Source organism: Parasteatoda tepidariorum, chromosome 2, assembly GCF_982258835.1.
Source record: "Parasteatoda tepidariorum strain Cologne lab strain chromosome 2, Ptep-v5.0, whole genome shotgun sequence".
NCBI lineage: Eukaryota > Metazoa > Arthropoda > Arachnida > Araneae > Theridiidae > Parasteatoda > Parasteatoda tepidariorum.
The window spans coordinates 128,868,986-128,885,533 of record NC_141756.1 but is presented as its reverse complement, the minus strand read 5'-3'; the positions used below and the strand labels follow the sequence as shown (position 1 = coordinate 128,885,533).

General features: G+C 32.9%; 1 protein-coding gene across 10 annotated transcripts in view; it reads right to left on the bottom strand.

Moving 5' to 3' along the window:
* LOC107443893 (uncharacterized) overlaps positions 1–16,548 on the bottom strand; it is a 273,621-nt gene that overhangs the window by 25,604 nt on the left and 231,469 nt on the right. For 4 of the 10 annotated variants that reach the window (XR_011636254.2, XR_011636255.2, XM_071178028.2 and 1 more), the window contains exons 7-14: positions 15,159–15,228; positions 13,437–13,477; positions 11,035–11,062; positions 8,436–8,498; positions 6,441–6,529; positions 5,630–5,864; positions 4,312–4,620; positions 4,075–4,191 (exon numbers count right to left, since the gene is read on the bottom strand). Coding sequence is in view for 6 of the 10 variants with exons in the window: in XM_071178028.2 (XP_071034129.2) it covers positions 4,075–4,191; positions 4,312–4,620; positions 5,630–5,864; positions 6,441–6,529; positions 8,436–8,498; positions 11,035–11,062; positions 13,437–13,477; positions 15,159–15,228 (952 nt within the window). In the remaining 4 variants the exon portion in view is untranslated. The remainder of the gene's footprint in view (positions 1–4,074; positions 4,192–4,311; positions 4,621–5,629; positions 5,865–6,440; positions 6,530–8,435; positions 8,499–11,034; positions 11,063–13,436; positions 13,478–15,158; positions 15,229–16,548) is intronic. The other 6 variants (XR_002376833.4, XR_002376834.4, XM_021148539.4 and 3 more) reach the window with 3 other exon arrangements.

Below are 16,548 nucleotides of genomic sequence, written 5' to 3'. Positions count from 1 at the left end.
AGGCTGGCAAACCGAATGAGAAAAAGAAAGCTCCTTTAAAGCTTGTGCCTATAATTCAGGAAGTATTTTCTAAATTGAATATAGACGCTTGTGGTCCACTTCCTATCACACCAACTGGGAAACGTTACATCATCACTTCCATGTGTTTATCTTCTAAATATCCTGATGTGATACCAGTTACTGATTTAACTTCCATATCAGTAACAGATGCATTACTTAATATTTTCAGTAGAACAGGCTTTCCTGTTGAAATCCAATGTGATCAAGGGGACATCTTTTGTTAGCAATTTAAACAGCGAATTTCTTTGATCGTTTCGGAATAAAGGTATGCCATAGTTTTGTACATCATCCGCAATCCAATCCTGTCGAGAGATTTCACAGAACAATAAAACGCATTTTGAGAGTTTTATGCTTGGAAGCAGGAAATAATTGGGAAAAATATCTACCTTCAGCACTCTTCGCCCTTTGAACAGTGACTCACGAAAGCACCGGATTCTCACCCGCAGAATTAGTGCATGGAAAGAAACTCTGAACACCAGAAACTTTGCTTTATGAAAAATGGACAAGATTAGACATAGAATCCAACCCAGTTACAGATTATGTTTTTCAGTTAATTAATCGCTTGAAAAGATGTTAAGAACTAGCTATAGAGAAAATGGAAGAAGTACAGATAAAAAGAAAATTATGGTGTGACAAAAATGCTATCAAGCGTGAGTTTCTCGAAGGAGATTTGGTTTTAGTTTTAGCAACGTCAAGACCAAATAAATTATCTTTTCAGTGGCTAGGACCTGGAACTGTAAAAAAGGAAATATCTGAAACAAATTACGTCATAAACTTACCAGGGAGAAAGGACGGATTCCAAGTTTACCATATTAATATGAAGCCTTATAATAAACGAAGTGAATATGTCAACTTAGTATCTATGAAAACTGAAGAAAGTGAAGTGGATAGTGATATAGACTTTTCCCATATTGAACCAAGTCCCAACGTTTATAATTTTAACGACATTGTATGCAACAGTAGTCTCCAAAGAAGATTGACTTCACAGCAAATTGATCAACTGCAACAATTGTTAAACGAATTTGCTAAGAACTTTTCAAACATACCAGGAAAAATCACTTTGATTGAACCTGATATTAAACTGACTTCTGATACCCCTATCCTTTGTAAACCTTATAAAATGTCTCTTAGACAAACGGATATATTGAAGACTGAAATCGATGAAATGCTAAAGTGTGGAATTATTGAAATCGGTGAATCAGACTACACTACACCTATGATAGTCGTTGAAATCTGTGTGTGGACTATCGCAAGTTAAATGCAGTGACCAGAACACAATTTTATCCTTTACCTAATACTGAGGAATCAATTGAAAGGGTGTGCTCAGCAAAATACATTACTCTAGTAGATTTAACCAGAGGTTATTTGCAAATCCCATTGACGCCAAATGCTCAGAGGTTAGCAGCCTTCAGTACTAGTTTTGGGACTTTTAGACCTCTTGGATTGCCATTTGGACTCAAAAATGCTCCATTCTCTTTCAGCACAATTGTTGAGAGGCTGCGAAAAATATGCTGTTCCATATCTTGATGATGTAGCAGTTTTTTCTGCTTGTTGGGAGGAACATTTAGAGCACCTCATGGAAGTTTTTCTCCGAATTCAAAGAGCCGATTTAACAATTAAACCAATAAAGTGTCAGTTTGCTCAAAGTGAAGTAAAATATCTTGGCCATATTGTAGGAAACGGAAAATTTTCGCCTGGAGAGGTGAAAATAAAGGCTATTAATGAGTTTCCTAAACCAACCACTAAAACAGAAGTCTGAGCCTTTTTAGGATTATCTGGGACAATATATACCCATGTTTTCATCAATCGTTGCTCCTCTGACAGAAACTTTAAGGGGTTCGAAAAGGACTCATTCAATGGAATAGTGAAAATGCTTTTCAGGAACTTAAAAGAAAACTCTCATTCTTTATGCTCCAAACTTTGATAAGGAATTCCAACTGATGCTAGCGACTTAGGTATTTTGACACAATATGATAAAAAGAGGAATGAACATTCTGTACTATTCTTAAGTAAAATGTTTTCTCCCATTGAAAAACAACAGAAAAAGAGTGTGCGTGCATTATTTTTGCTGTAAAAAAATTGCATTATTATATTGATGGACGATCTTTCACTATTCAAACTGATCCTTTAACTTGGTTAAATAAAAATGTAAGTGCCAATCCGCGCTTAGTGCGTTGGTCCTTATTCCTTCAAACTTATGATTTTAAAATTATTCATAAAGCTGGGAAATTGAATAATAACGCAGATAGTTTAAGTAGAGCTCCTTTGGATTAAAAAAAATGATAATGATTGCTAATTATTTTGCATAAAAGTGAAGGTTAAAATCACAATAATTTTAACATTTAAAAATTATTCATTGGTGTTTTATTTTATGTGCTATAATTTCTTTTATCTCGTTATTCTGTAAAAATAATGATTAATTTTTTCTTTATTATGTGTCCATTTGAAAATCTATAAAAATGATGTTTGAATATTATTATTTGTATGCTGTGTTTTTAATATACAAGTATGATATTAATTATTTGATACTTTAAATTTCTTAAAAATTTAACTTTTTCATTTCTTTATCTGAAAAAGTTTTTGGGAAGGGAGGAGTTTGTAATATCTCCCTAACCACAACTGAACAGAAACAAATTGCGCATGTGTATTAGGCAGTCAGTCGGTGATTTTTTTAAGTGAGTAAGGTCCTCTCTTCTATAGAGTCACGAATGAAAATTTGTGTGTTTTTTTTATTTTCGTTATGTTTTAATAAATTGTTTTTGTTTATTACCGCATTTGTCTGTATTGTTGTTGAGAAATACGTTACAGAACAATTTTAATTTTTTGGAAAATGTCGGAAATTTTGTATTGTAAGAGAAAAAACGGTTTTCCAATGTTTCAGCTCCTAGTCAATCTAAGTGGCGTTTTTCCATGTCTTTCTTAAAACCTTTTTAATTCATACATTACTTGCAAATAAGTTCACCGGACAAAAAATTAGTCACCCTAGTGCGAAAGCATCAATGAATTGATAGGTTTCCTTAGATGAGTCAAATGACAACCTGATCAAAGGCAAATAGCCATCAATGGTTTTAAGAGGAAATTGTGTGTAAATGTGGGTAAGGATGGGACAGAGAGGCAATTGTGTTTGGTCATACGGTGAATGAAGTTGCTGGATTGGTTGGTGTTTCGATGCGGACTGTGTCAACAAGCAGTGGTGCAACACGTTGTCACGAAGGACGACATCAGAATTGTAGCAGGAAAAAGATCCTGTGTGAAAGGGACCGAAGACGTGTTTTACGACTTGCTAATCATACTTCAGTGGGCTAGCTGATTGTGAACAGTAACGTGGACAGTTGCTGATTGGCGGAATGTAATAGGGTCTGGCGAATCACGTAAGGCCTTTATTCAAATGACGCACGTTATCGAGTGCATGGAAGACCAGATGAAGCATTTCATCCTGACTGTGTGCGAGGTTAGGTTCAAGACGGAGGTTTGTCTGTCATGTTTTGGAGGCATTTTTCTTATGGATTGGGCCTCCTCCCTGAGGGGGCCGCTAAAATGAACCAACATGTTTATTTGAACACTCTGAATGATCAGGTGTTGCCTTTCAGTAAACATCTTCATGAAGAGTATGCTGTCGATACCCCTATTTTTCAAGATGACTGCAGCAAAGTTCATCGGGCTGTAAGAATATGTGACTGGTTTTATGAACTCTCAGGCACTAAATTACCTGATTTGAACCCCATTGCAAATTTGTGGGACATGTTGGAACATCGGGTAAGACGTCGAAATCAGCATCCTCGCAATTTGGTGGATCTGTGCAGCAAGTGGCTAGATTCGACATACCTGCAAAACCTTGTGGACTCACTTCCTAATCTAATCCGGGTGGTTTTCAAATCCAGAGGTGATGTTACACGATATTAAACGTTTTTTTAATGATTTCTCCAAGGGTGACTAATCTTTTGTTCTTAGTATCTCATTACAACTTCATTTAATGAAGGTTTCTCATCAGGTAAATGAGGGATGATTGTTTACCTTCGGTGTGTTGCGTAGTTACCGGATACATGCCCCATTCCATCACAGCCTGGGGTGGGACAATGAATCAGTTCCCGTCCTTCTCTTCCTCTGCTTTTCATTTTTGGTTGGATGCACCTGCAACAAACACACCCTTCATTCATAATTTGTTCGTTCATTCTAATTTTGTTCACAAGACTTTGTTAAGAGATTAAAGATTGCACGATAAAAAGCTGCGATGAATTAAAATGTACTCACTTTTCGGGTACATATTCGGGTGGTGAGGGCATGAGATGGTGTCCTGGGGGTCCAAGAGGACTTTGTGAATAGGGTGGGTGAGGCAGATGAGGGGAAGCATCCAGGGGGGGCAATCTTCCCGGAGATCGAGGTGATGGTGAAGGGGTTGCATTCGGTAACATGTGAGGTAAATCCGGCCTCACCCGGTCGTCGTGACCCGTTGAGAAATCGACGGGTTCCGTTTGTTCCGTTTCCCCCGTCGAAGGTGGAGAGTACATTTGTTTGGATGACACCACAACGGAATTCCTCTGTCCACATAAATTTGGAACACTGGAAAAACAACACAAAACCATTCAGTTGGGTGACTTTTTTGCAAATCATAGCGCTGTTCACCCTATCGGCAGAATTTATTCAAGCTATCTCCGACAATGTCCTTCTGCCATATACTTTTAATAACAGACATATATGTTACTATTTTAAAATAACAAAAGCGCTGCGTTTTTTTTAAAAAAAACTATGTAATTTTGTTAATTGAACATATAAAATTTTTTTATTCTAATATCATGGGTGATATTCTCGCAATTTGTTGGGGGGGGGGGGGCATGCGCAAATTATATCCTTCTTCATATTTTGTAAATATTTATCACAATTGAAAATCATGAAATCTGTAGTAATAATTGCCGAAAAAAAAGATAGACCACTCCTCAAATGCGTGTTTCGTTTCGAGATCATCGGATTTAGAAACTATGTAGAAATCAATAACTGCCAAAAAATTCGATAGAATTATTGCCTTAAAAAGTAAATACTCAAATGCACAATTCGAATTTACCGCATTTTTTTTAGCCTAAATTCATAATTTTTAAATTACATCAATATATTTTTCAATGAAGAATCCAAGAGCCGTAGTGGCTCGGATAGAGCTTCCGCCTTCCAATGAGGTGAACCGGGTTCGAATCCCAGCGATGGCTGGTCGATATGATCCCGCATCCGGCTTGCACCAAACATAGTGCTGACGTGAAATATCTTCAGTGGTAGACGGATCATGGATGAGAGTCCCCTTGTCGTCAGGCTAACCGTGGGAAGTTTTCGTGGATTCCCTCCTTGTAACGCAAATGCGGGTTAGCTCCATCAAAAAGTCATCCACGAAGGCAAATACTTGATCCAGGACTTGCCTTGTCTTCTGGATGGGGTCCAAAATTACAAGGCTACGGAGCCCATTAGTCGGTTCGGCTGTTCAACGACGGTTATATATATGGATTTCAAATCCTACCAAAATTATTACAGTTTATACGCGTAACAGGAAAATTCGTTTGGAAGAGGGGAAATTGTGGGCACTTACTTTTGTTTGTTAAGCATGTTCTGTCCATCTGGTGATTCAGATTTAATTTTTGGCATAGGTCGTCCGTAGAACCTGTCGTAAGAGTTGAAGTCTGGAGTCTGTGATCGTCCGTACTTCTCCATGGGTGATTTAACGGGTTGTCCGTACATGGGATACCTGTAGTCTGGCATGTCGGTCTGCTTCACGTAGCACAATGTCCTCATCACACAATCTGGAGAGGATGGTCCAGAAGGAACTACAAAAGATATCTTCTATTTTACAAAAATTGAATAAAGACCGTCAATAGAATGGGCATCTCCTTCCTTATTAAGGTTTCCGGCATTTCAGTACGAATGGGGAAGATTCAATGCAAAATTATCACGCTTTATTGTTTTCATGCGACTGTTCTTGTTTACGTTAGCGTATCAATGAGACAATTGATAATATTTATTATATCAAGAATTATATTAGTATAGTATAATAATTAGATCAAAAGTGTTGACATGATTTGCACGAGTTTATGTGCAATACTTTTATATTTAAACATACGTGTAATAGCTATTTGTATTTACTTTTAACGTATGTCCATTGCAATGTTAACCCATATTGATAGAGGAGCGTAAACAAATGTCATCCGAGACAATAAAACTGTATATTTATAATTTTAACGTTCTCATAATATGGACTGCAGTCACAATCATAACGGAATGAGGAAAATTGTGAAGAATGGCCATTAAACGCCTATTCCATTTGCAACTCGTATTAATGAAAAAATAACTTTCAAAAATTTTAAAAATGAGCTGATTGAAATATTTTAATGAAAAAGACTTACTTTGACCAAGAGGAGGTGAAGGTTTTGGCGTGGCCCTCTGTTCCTTTTGAACCATTTTCTCCATTGCTGCTATAGGACATCCCGACAAACTGGAAGAAAAACACGATTACACTGAACACTCTCTTGAAACGCACTTATAAAAGCATTTAAATTGTTTATCAAATTATTTCGCATTTTAAAGTAATCAAAATAATTCAAAAAAGTTTTCAAAATTTTTTTTCTATTAGTACAAAAGGAAAACTAAAAAAGGTTTTGAATGTATGAGGAATAATAGCATAAGTTTTCATTGTTACTTACTTATATCGAAAATAAGTAAAGTTCAATAATTTAACAATTGTGCTATTAAATGTAGTATTTTTTTTCCTTAAAATTCTTTTAATAATTGTTCGTTTGATAATTTGTTAGATAGTATTATTTTTAAACCAACAAATCTTTAGTCAATTTTATTTTCAAGAAAATAAATATTAATAAATAAATAAAAACTTACATTTATTTTTACATATAGTATTAAGGCAATTTGACCTTTAGTCAATGCAACTTTATTATTTTAAGCAAAATAAATAAAAGAAAATCTAACAATGTTTCAAAAGCACGCTTTTTTTTCAACAAATTCTTCAAAAATGTTTTATTTAAGTGAACATTTCTTTTTTTTTTTTAATGCATGTATGCAAAATATCTTATTACAGTTTTATTATTATGTTTAGACCAATTAATCTGTCATTTTTAATTTAAAAAAAATTCAAATAAAGCTTGTTTTTACTTTAAGACATCGGTCTTAAGTCGCAATCCATGTTTAGTGACTTCTTGATGTGGCAATTTCACAGTTGACTTTTTTGGCAGTTATTGCTACTTATATCCCCGTGATTTTTTGATATTTTCATCTCATATTATTAAGAAACGAGAAATTTGAATCGCACATTTAAGTAAATACGTTTTACTCAATTATACTAAATCAATGTGGTGTTTTGATATATTTTTTTTAAGTTATTGTTGTTTTAATATTCCTGATTTTTTAACCCTGCTACGAAAGATTCAAATTTTGTAACTAAGTCTTTACTGTTTGATCCGATAATTGTTTCTCAGTCTGTTTTCAGGCAGTTATCACTATTGATTTTCAGCTTTAAAAAAAAAAGAAGAAGAATGGTTTTAATATTGCAATACAGCGTTTGGTTCTCGAAGTACATTTAAAGATATACCCGAGACCAATTCGTGTGATTTCGTGGTAAATACACATGGTTTTATGATCAATCTTTAGCTACATTTCCTTAAATTTTATTTTTGTTTTAATATTTATATATTTTATGGGTAGATGAGAAAAAAAAATTATTGGATAAAAAATAAATGCTAAAAAATACACATAGAAAAAAATTGCGATAGAATTGTTGTGAATTGGGCGTTTAAAAAAGTGATTACTGAAATGTGAAATTCATTAGTCGCATCATTCTATTAATTGCATCAGAATTGAATAAATTTGCTCTAGAAATGTTTTCTCTTTCATTTTTTGAAAGAAAACCATAATTTTTAAAGAACACAAAAAACATTTCATATTTTAATAAAATATGACAATGACCTGGGGTTTTGTTACAAATTCAGATATTCGGAACATCATTTTTTTGTGGGTGGCGGCAAATTCCATCTTAAAAATTTTATTTTTCCGCGACCCGAATCCCGGACTTTCCATGATTTTTCTTTTAAAAATAGTTAAAATCATAACATTTCATGACACATTTTGTTCAATACCGAAATTCATGACTTTCCACGATTTCTTATGACTTTCCATTCGCGCAGATTCCTTTTTAAATTATCATTTAAAGATAAATGACATTCGAAATAGCAACATTCAGGAAACTTTTAATCTCATTTTAAAGTTTTGAAGCTCATAACTTTTTTGAAATCCGCTATAATTTTAAAATTTCGTTTTGATATAAATAAATGATAATAATTTTTTTTAAATAAATTTTTTAACCAATAAAATAAAGGATGGCAAATACCAACCTTCGATGGGCATTCCTGTTAGTGTTGATGTGACCTCTGCCATGGCAACCATCTGTTGGACACCTAAAGATAAATACGCGTGTGACTCCTCTCAAAGGTTTCACCCAAACTAGATCATGATGAAAAATCGCATGATCAAGCCTTATAGGACACACGCAAGTAAAGAAAGTTCTGAGAGACTATTTTATTTCATTTTATGAACCGTCGTTGAACAGCCGACCGTACGGTTTACAACTATACGGTTACGGGTTTACAACTATTAATGATCAACTCCGTAGCCTTGTCATTTTGAACCCAATCCAGAAGACAAGGGAACTGCTTGATCTAGTATTGGAGAAATTTTGCCTTCGTGGAGGACTTTACGATGGAGCTAATCCGCATTTGCGTTACATGGAGAGGAAAACCACGAGAACCTCCCACGGTTAGCCTGACGGCAAGGGGACTCTAACCCATGATCCGTCTACCACTGAGGATATTTCAAGTCAGCACTGCAGTTTGTGCAAGCCGGATGAGCGGAATTCGTATCGACTGGGATTCGAACCCGGTTCGCCTCATTGGAAGGCGAACGCTCTATACTCTGAGCCATCGCGGCTCTGAGAGAATATTTTGTAAAAAAAAGAAGAAAAAAACAAATTGAGGTTTCTTCTAGAAATATTATTTTAGTCTTACATAATTAGGCACGGTGTTTTTTAATCTAGGGGGGGGGGCTGCAAGCTTTTGACTGCCCATATTTCCGGGTTACTGTTTGTGCTGTCTTTTGAATTCATTTAACTCACAACGTGATCGTTGTGTTTTGAGACTGTCTTCAGCAGTATTCCTTGTACCCGATCTTGTATACGCCTGTTTGTGTTTAAAAGAAGAATCGTTATAAGAATCGTCATTTGAAGAGTTGTCATTTGAAAAAGAATCATTATAAAATACTTCTTACCTTCTCAACACTATACCAACTTCAAAATTTAAACATAAATGATTATTTGTAAAATAAACTTAATCTCGAAGAATATGCTAATACTAACGTATGATGGCGCTCCAAGAACAAACAAGTAAAAAGAGACCTAATCAGAACTGCCAAAAAAGCCAGTTCTTTTTAAATCTAGCAACCATGTCAACAATACATATCGCACCCTGTCAAGAACAGTGTCATAACATTAAAATGCAGCATTTGAGAAAAATCAACTTAATGAAATACTATAAAACTTATTCTGAATTCGACACAAAACTGCCCTCGGCTGCATAAATGTTAGAGATGTGACACTTAATGTGACACTCATACATATTTTTTATTGACATAACCTCAAAATGGTTGTTTTTTACTTGTGTCATTTTTCTTGCCGGTGTGCGATATGTAAATAACTAAAAGAAATTTTCACTTCAAACTAACCAGAATTACCTAATATCAATAATAATGTATGAAGTACAGTAGATTTGAGCTCAGAAATTATATAATTTTTTTATTTTTTTTTTATTAGAAAAATAACTATCTGTTTGAAAATATGACCTCGCAGAATAGGCTGTAGTAAGTAGCAGTATACTTTCTAACCGGAAGTAGAGCAGGTCAAGACATAAAGATTGATGTAGTTTACATTTATATTAAAAACACTATCCATAATTAGCCATGGTGACATGGTTGCTAGATTCATAAAGAACTGGCTTTTTTGGCAGTTTACTTGTTTATTCCTGTTTGTTATTGGAGCACCATCATACGTTAGTATTAACATATTCTTCGAGATTAAGTTTATTTTACAAATTATCATGTTGGTATAGTGTTGATGAGGTAAAAGGTCTTTTATAATAATTCTTTTTCAAATGACAATTCTTAGGTCTTGAAATGTCAGATCTTCAAATGACGATTCTTCTTTTAAATATAAATAACAAATCAGTTAACAAGTACGCGTATACAAGATAGTCTCAAAACCCAATGAGCGAGTTGTAAGCCAAATGGCTTCAAAACTCATCAAACCCGGAAGTATAGGCAGTGAAGAGCGCCTCCCAGTGTAAAAAAAAAGCAGAAAAAACACAATCCATAGAGACTTGATAGTGAATGCAGCAGCGATCAGGCATTTTTGACGAACATATTATAAATGTAAACTGGACAAATGTTTTTCCGAGTTTCTACATAGTTTTCTGAGAACCAACTTTCTATATAATTCCAGTCAATTCATTTTCAAGCAATTTTTTTTTATAAAAAATATAATATGTGTATTTTTATATTTTTATTAAAACAGTTTAAAAAAGAAATAAAAACTTCCTAGAATACATTGGCGTGGGCAATTACGTGCATATTAAGAAAACAATTAATTAAAAACGAAATAGCATTTGTTTTTAATTTTATTCCTATTTTTTTTTGGGGGGGGGGGACAGAACAGCGTCATTTGTTGCTAAATAATAGTATAGTTGGTGTAAAACGACGCTTTTTATTTTTAATAAAAACGAGGTGTTATAGGTAGCAAGACAGGTAAAAATGAAAGCAAGAAATAATGAAAGAAAACTTATATAAAGGTTCCAAACTGCTTATTTAAGTGAAGATTCTCGTATATTTATCATTAAAAAAATGCTATTGTTAAAGTTTGGTGATAAAGATTGTATAAATGATACTTACTTTAATATTGTCTCATGTAAGGCTAAAACTAAGAAAAGGAGATAAGATAAGAGAGGAGAAATGATAAGGAAGATAAGAAATGTTGAGAAAAAGAACAGACTAATAGATTTATTCAAAGAATACAAATTTCTTTAGTAATACCTATCTTGCGAATATTATCTAGCGAAATGAGGTGATACTTTCATTTAAAAGTTCTGATTTGATTTATTTTTACTTGATGAACGCCTATAAATAACACAATGTCATTAAAATGAATGTTTTTGGTCTGGTAGAGTATACAATATTTTTCCCTTTCTTCACAACACTTTGAGCGAAATTGTATATTGCAATTTTTAATTACAACTGTTACGCTAGGTATTTAATTAAAAAAATTAAAAATGTATAAGTGTAGAGAAATACAGAAATTAAACGCAGATTCGATAAATGCTAAGCAGTTCTTATGAAAAAAGTTTTTCCTAGACATAACGCTTTCTTCACCAATTTTTTAAGAAGAGGCAATATATATATATTTTTTTTAAAATTTATTAATAAATATAAGGACGCAACCTAATACACAAGTTTTTTTTTATGTGAAAGAAACATTTAAATTACTATCCCGAGTTATTTCGGGCAAATGAAAAAAAATATGAGTCTTTGTATGATAGTTACAAGGGACAACACAATGTAATACTTTTCAAACATAGGAATACGCCATTCTATTTAAGTTCAGAAATCATCACAAAACACGTGTGCAGTTCCAACAGCAAAACTTCTAAATAAAACTTAGATTATGTTTTTTGCTTCCAACCGAGTAAAAACGTGATAAAACAATGTCCTGAGAAATTCGCCCGAGTTTTCTCGGGAAGATAAATGTTTGCATATCCGAGTTAACTCGGTATAATTAGGAAAACGGTTAAAACAGTAATTTTCGCAAACAAATAGCAAAGATGTATCGTAAAGAAAATAAAATTTAGTAAGAAATTTCTCTAGTTATTGCTAATTAATCTTTTTTTTCCTGTGAGTTCTTAATTATAGTTTAAAATACTTTAGTTGCTGCTATTTAATGTAAAATGCACTTTTTAACAAGAAACTATAACTTTAAAGTGATGGACAGAGAGTGGACAAAATAACGGAAACACTTTTTCTTAAGAAATACTTTCTACTACGATGGATATTAACCTTTTGTAACTTTAGAAGTGCTTAGATCATGCGATTTCTCTTCAATGAAGTTTAAAGCCTTTAGAGGTTTGAGGGACCAACAAGAAATTGCAAACGGAAAATGGTGTTTTTGAACACCCTGTGCTAAAGGATGTAGCTTTCTTGGTTACTGTGGGGTGATTTGTTATCGACCATGTCAACCTTCATCTATGAAAAGGTACTCCAACACATAGAATAGAGTTAACAAATCTTATATAACTAGGGAATTGACAGTATTCCCTCACCAGAGTTTTATCTGTGATAGAATTCGATGAATAGGATACCACTAGTTGATTCATTGCCGTTTCGTGAGAAGCCGGGAGAGGCATCGTATTGGGCAACTAATGAAAAAAGTGGGATTTGGATATCTTAAAAATTTAAAAAGTTTCAAGTAATTTTCTAAGTAAGTGTACTTTTGTACTTTTTAAAAGAAAGTTAAAATGATAAGGAGATTTTCTTCAAATATTTGTAACAAAAGACATGTGAAAGAAAAAATATTACCAACAATGACAGAGTAAATAAATCTTGTTTAATAATACAAAAAATAATATTTGTGCAAATCACCTTATCACTTGAGCTTTCTTTTAAGCACTAAAACTACTTAAAGAATTGCTAGAAATTTTTTAAAATTTTTGAGACATTCAAACTAAATTTTTTTTATTAGTTTCAAAATGCGATCCACTGTAAAATTAAGAAAAATTAAATTTAAATTTTTCCCGCGCAGTATTAAAAAACTATAATTACTTATATCTTGCTCAGTTTTAAGCAAATTTCTCTAAAATTTTAAAAGCGCAAATTTTCAAGTAATTTTTAAATTGCTCAAAAATTTTATTCAATTTTATTGAATATTTTCAAAGTTACAGCAAAAAAAAGCGTAAGACAAATTTTTTTTTAAATATTTCCATATCTCTATCACTATTTAAGATATTTAAGAAATTTTGTGCAATTATTGCCTATAATAACCAAAAACTGTTACAAATGTAATTCTTTGGCATAGTGTGTTCAAAAACAATTTCTTGTCGGTCACTTCGAAAAGCTTTAAACTTCATGGATAAGTATGAGAAATCATGTGACTTATGAAATGATTCTTTAAATATGTTTTGAAAAAGATCAAAAAATATTTTAGTATAGAAATATTTCCATTATATTCTCCATCCCCATGTATCTTTCGATAGGTAAAAATCCACTAAATATTTGCTCTAAAAGGATTTTAAAAGTAAACTTACTTTCGGGTGTTATTCTGTCTTTTCTTGGGCAACCCGATAAGCTGAAAAAAAATCATGAGTTAATTAGTGTCCACTTTTATCATCTGGCTTAAAATTCAAATATAAATAAATTTTTTTTAAAAGATAAATCACTTACTTTTCCCAATAGATAACCTTTTTTAAAAAAATCTGTTAAAATCGAGAACTTGTTGCTAAATTGGAAACTTGCTCAATATTCTTTAAAAAAAAAGAAAAAAAAAACTCTTTTTTTTGATTCTCCAAAAAGAATATAAGCTTGAAGAGCGGGCAAACAATATTCGAGGATATATATTATCGAATGTAATAAATGCACTATATTCTTTAGCATTTTAAATAAAAAATAATTCTTACTTCACGCAATTATTTATTGAATTTTGTGAATAAAAAATTTTTGCTACCTACATGAATTTATTTTGCATAATGAAACTTAATTGTTTAATTTATAACAAATAAAGTTATAAAAAGACTTGTCAAAATGTGCATTGAAAAGCTTCTCTTGAATAGGAATATAAATTATATCATCTTTATGCATTACTATTTACAGAAATGGGTTGGATATAAAAAATATTTTTTAACCACCATTTTACATAAACTTAATTCACATTAAGACGTTCAAAAACAGATACAAACTTTTATGTCGGTAAAAAGTTTGTTTCTAAATTATAGTTTCTTAAATGCTTAATATTTCGTTAAAAAAATTAACATACCTAGCTATATGATTGTAGGTATAAAATATTTCTTAACTGACCTTTTTTTGTTGTTGTCAGGAATCAAAAACTAAATTTTTGTTCTAGTTTAACAAAAGGTAAAAAAACAATATTTCTGATTAATTTTATTAATTAATGTGAAAAAAAATTATCGTTATTTTTGTGAATTATAACAATAAAATGCATATTTGTAGACAAGATGAATATTACTTTCAGAAATGTTCATAAAATATTTGTTTGTTATTCAATTTTTTTATTCTTCATTTCTGCCTTGTGCAACATGAATTTTCGAAACGTATTTTTAGAAATTAAAAATATAAATGATACCAATAATGGGCTAATCGGGTACTGATTCTGGTAGCCGACTTCCACTGCGAGGTACTCTATCGTGGATGTAGATGTGGTGTAGAAGAGTGAGCGACCTGACCGGGTCATTTTAATGAGGCATATCTGTTAAAGATTTGGGGCTCATTAGAATTGTCACATTTTGAAATGGCTCGGGAGAAGGTTTTTTAAAGGGAAGTATTTCAGTGCTGATCAGTGATGGGAATTTGTAATAAACCTACATGGCAACCATTATAAATATCTTACTGAAAAAATGTCGTAGCCAACTGGTTGCTTTCAGTGTGTGGGTGGGTGACCACTTGGATGAGTCTGCGTAGGGGCCGAGGGTGGGTGTTCTACAGTAAAGTGCTCGCGTGTCGGGTTACCGAAGAGCGAGGACCCTCTGTAGAGGATCAAAATGGCGACCTGCGGATTATCCTCGGGGGATGTTTCCCAGACCGTCGCCAATAACCCATTGTGCAAGTTCTGGTGCGACGTCAATGAACATTGAAAAAATGTCACCGTTGGTAAAAAAAAATTGCACCCAATGTCCATTTTTTTTCACTGTTGGAGAAGTTCACTCGCGTTTTAATTTGCTGTTACATTTTTTCACGTGATTTACGCCAAAAGATAATTTTTTTTCATGAAGTTAGTTATTTAAAGTATAGTTTACCTTCTGTGATGAGAGTAGAGACCGGTGACGTGCCCTGATCCATTGCAACCAGGAGTAGGACATTTCCCGTCTGAAAAAAAAACAATGATTAAATCATTCCAAACAAAATGCGTTGGAACTGAAATTTAAAAATGAAATTTTATATTGATAAACTGATTCTTTTAAACGAAATAAAAACACATAAAACGCATGTACAAAAAACACGTAAAAAAAGTGCAAACAATGCAGCTGTAAAGAGTATCACCTGATAATCATTATTTTACACAGAATCTTAGAGTGTGTCTCATAATATGGCCACACAGGGAACTGTATTTAACGAGTGAACAAATTATCTAGATATTTTGAGAAATGAAGAATTTGTATGGCACAATAACGGATAACACCCTAATGCAGTGTTTCCCAAACTTATGACTTTCGTGTACCCTTTTCACCACTCATAAAATAATGAATGTACTTTTTGCTATAAAAAAATTGCTCAAAAGTTAAAAATCATAACTGGCTGTTGACACGACTCATAATTAACTCTGCAAAAACTAGCCAATAGAAAAATACGTAATCGTAAATTTTCAAGGCTAGCTTTGTTTTTAAATAACATTTTTTGAAATTTTCGTTTATTGCAACATATTTCGCATAAGAACGCGTACCCCCTCTAAACTGTTCCCCTGGGGGTACGCGTACCACAATGCCCCTAATGGATGTACACATAATTGTTAGAATGAACTGCAAAATATCGGTCAGCTACTGGATGTTAAAAGCAAAAGTTGTGAAAGAGGGCTTATTGTTTCCGGCTCTTGTTGAGCTTCCTTCGAGAGTTGTGCGTCAAAAATGATGAGTTTTCATTTGTGGGGACGAAAAGGTCATTTCCTGAGCACCTTTTAATTGTCTTTTTGGAAATTAAAGCATTACTTTTCCTCATCAACCCCGACACTTTTACAACAGTTTCTCCCCTCATTTGTTTTAGAAAGATTTCACACTCGCTTAATGGCTTCATAATTAAAACAATTTATTACAATCCATACCGCTTGTTTGTTCTTTCCTGTTTATAGCATTTTACTTGAGGCTATCTCTTGTAGTTCCATCCCTTAAATAATAATTTATCAGGTTTTCATGACGTTGGAAGATAACTCTAAAAAACTCTCTCCTTTTCTGATCTGAAACAAAATTTTGAGGACTCTTTATTTTCGAGAAAAAAAAAAACGGGTGATTTTTGGTCGTGATGCAACCAATGCTTGATTTAGCAAAAACAATAATTTTCTCCTTTTTTTCATTCTACTTACAGTCGTTGCCAAATTACTAGACTCGCACTCCAAGAGTCAAATCTTTATTGTACTATACATTACTGTTTTGATGCTTGTTTACGTTCGTGAATCCATTAGTTACGTTTAAAAAA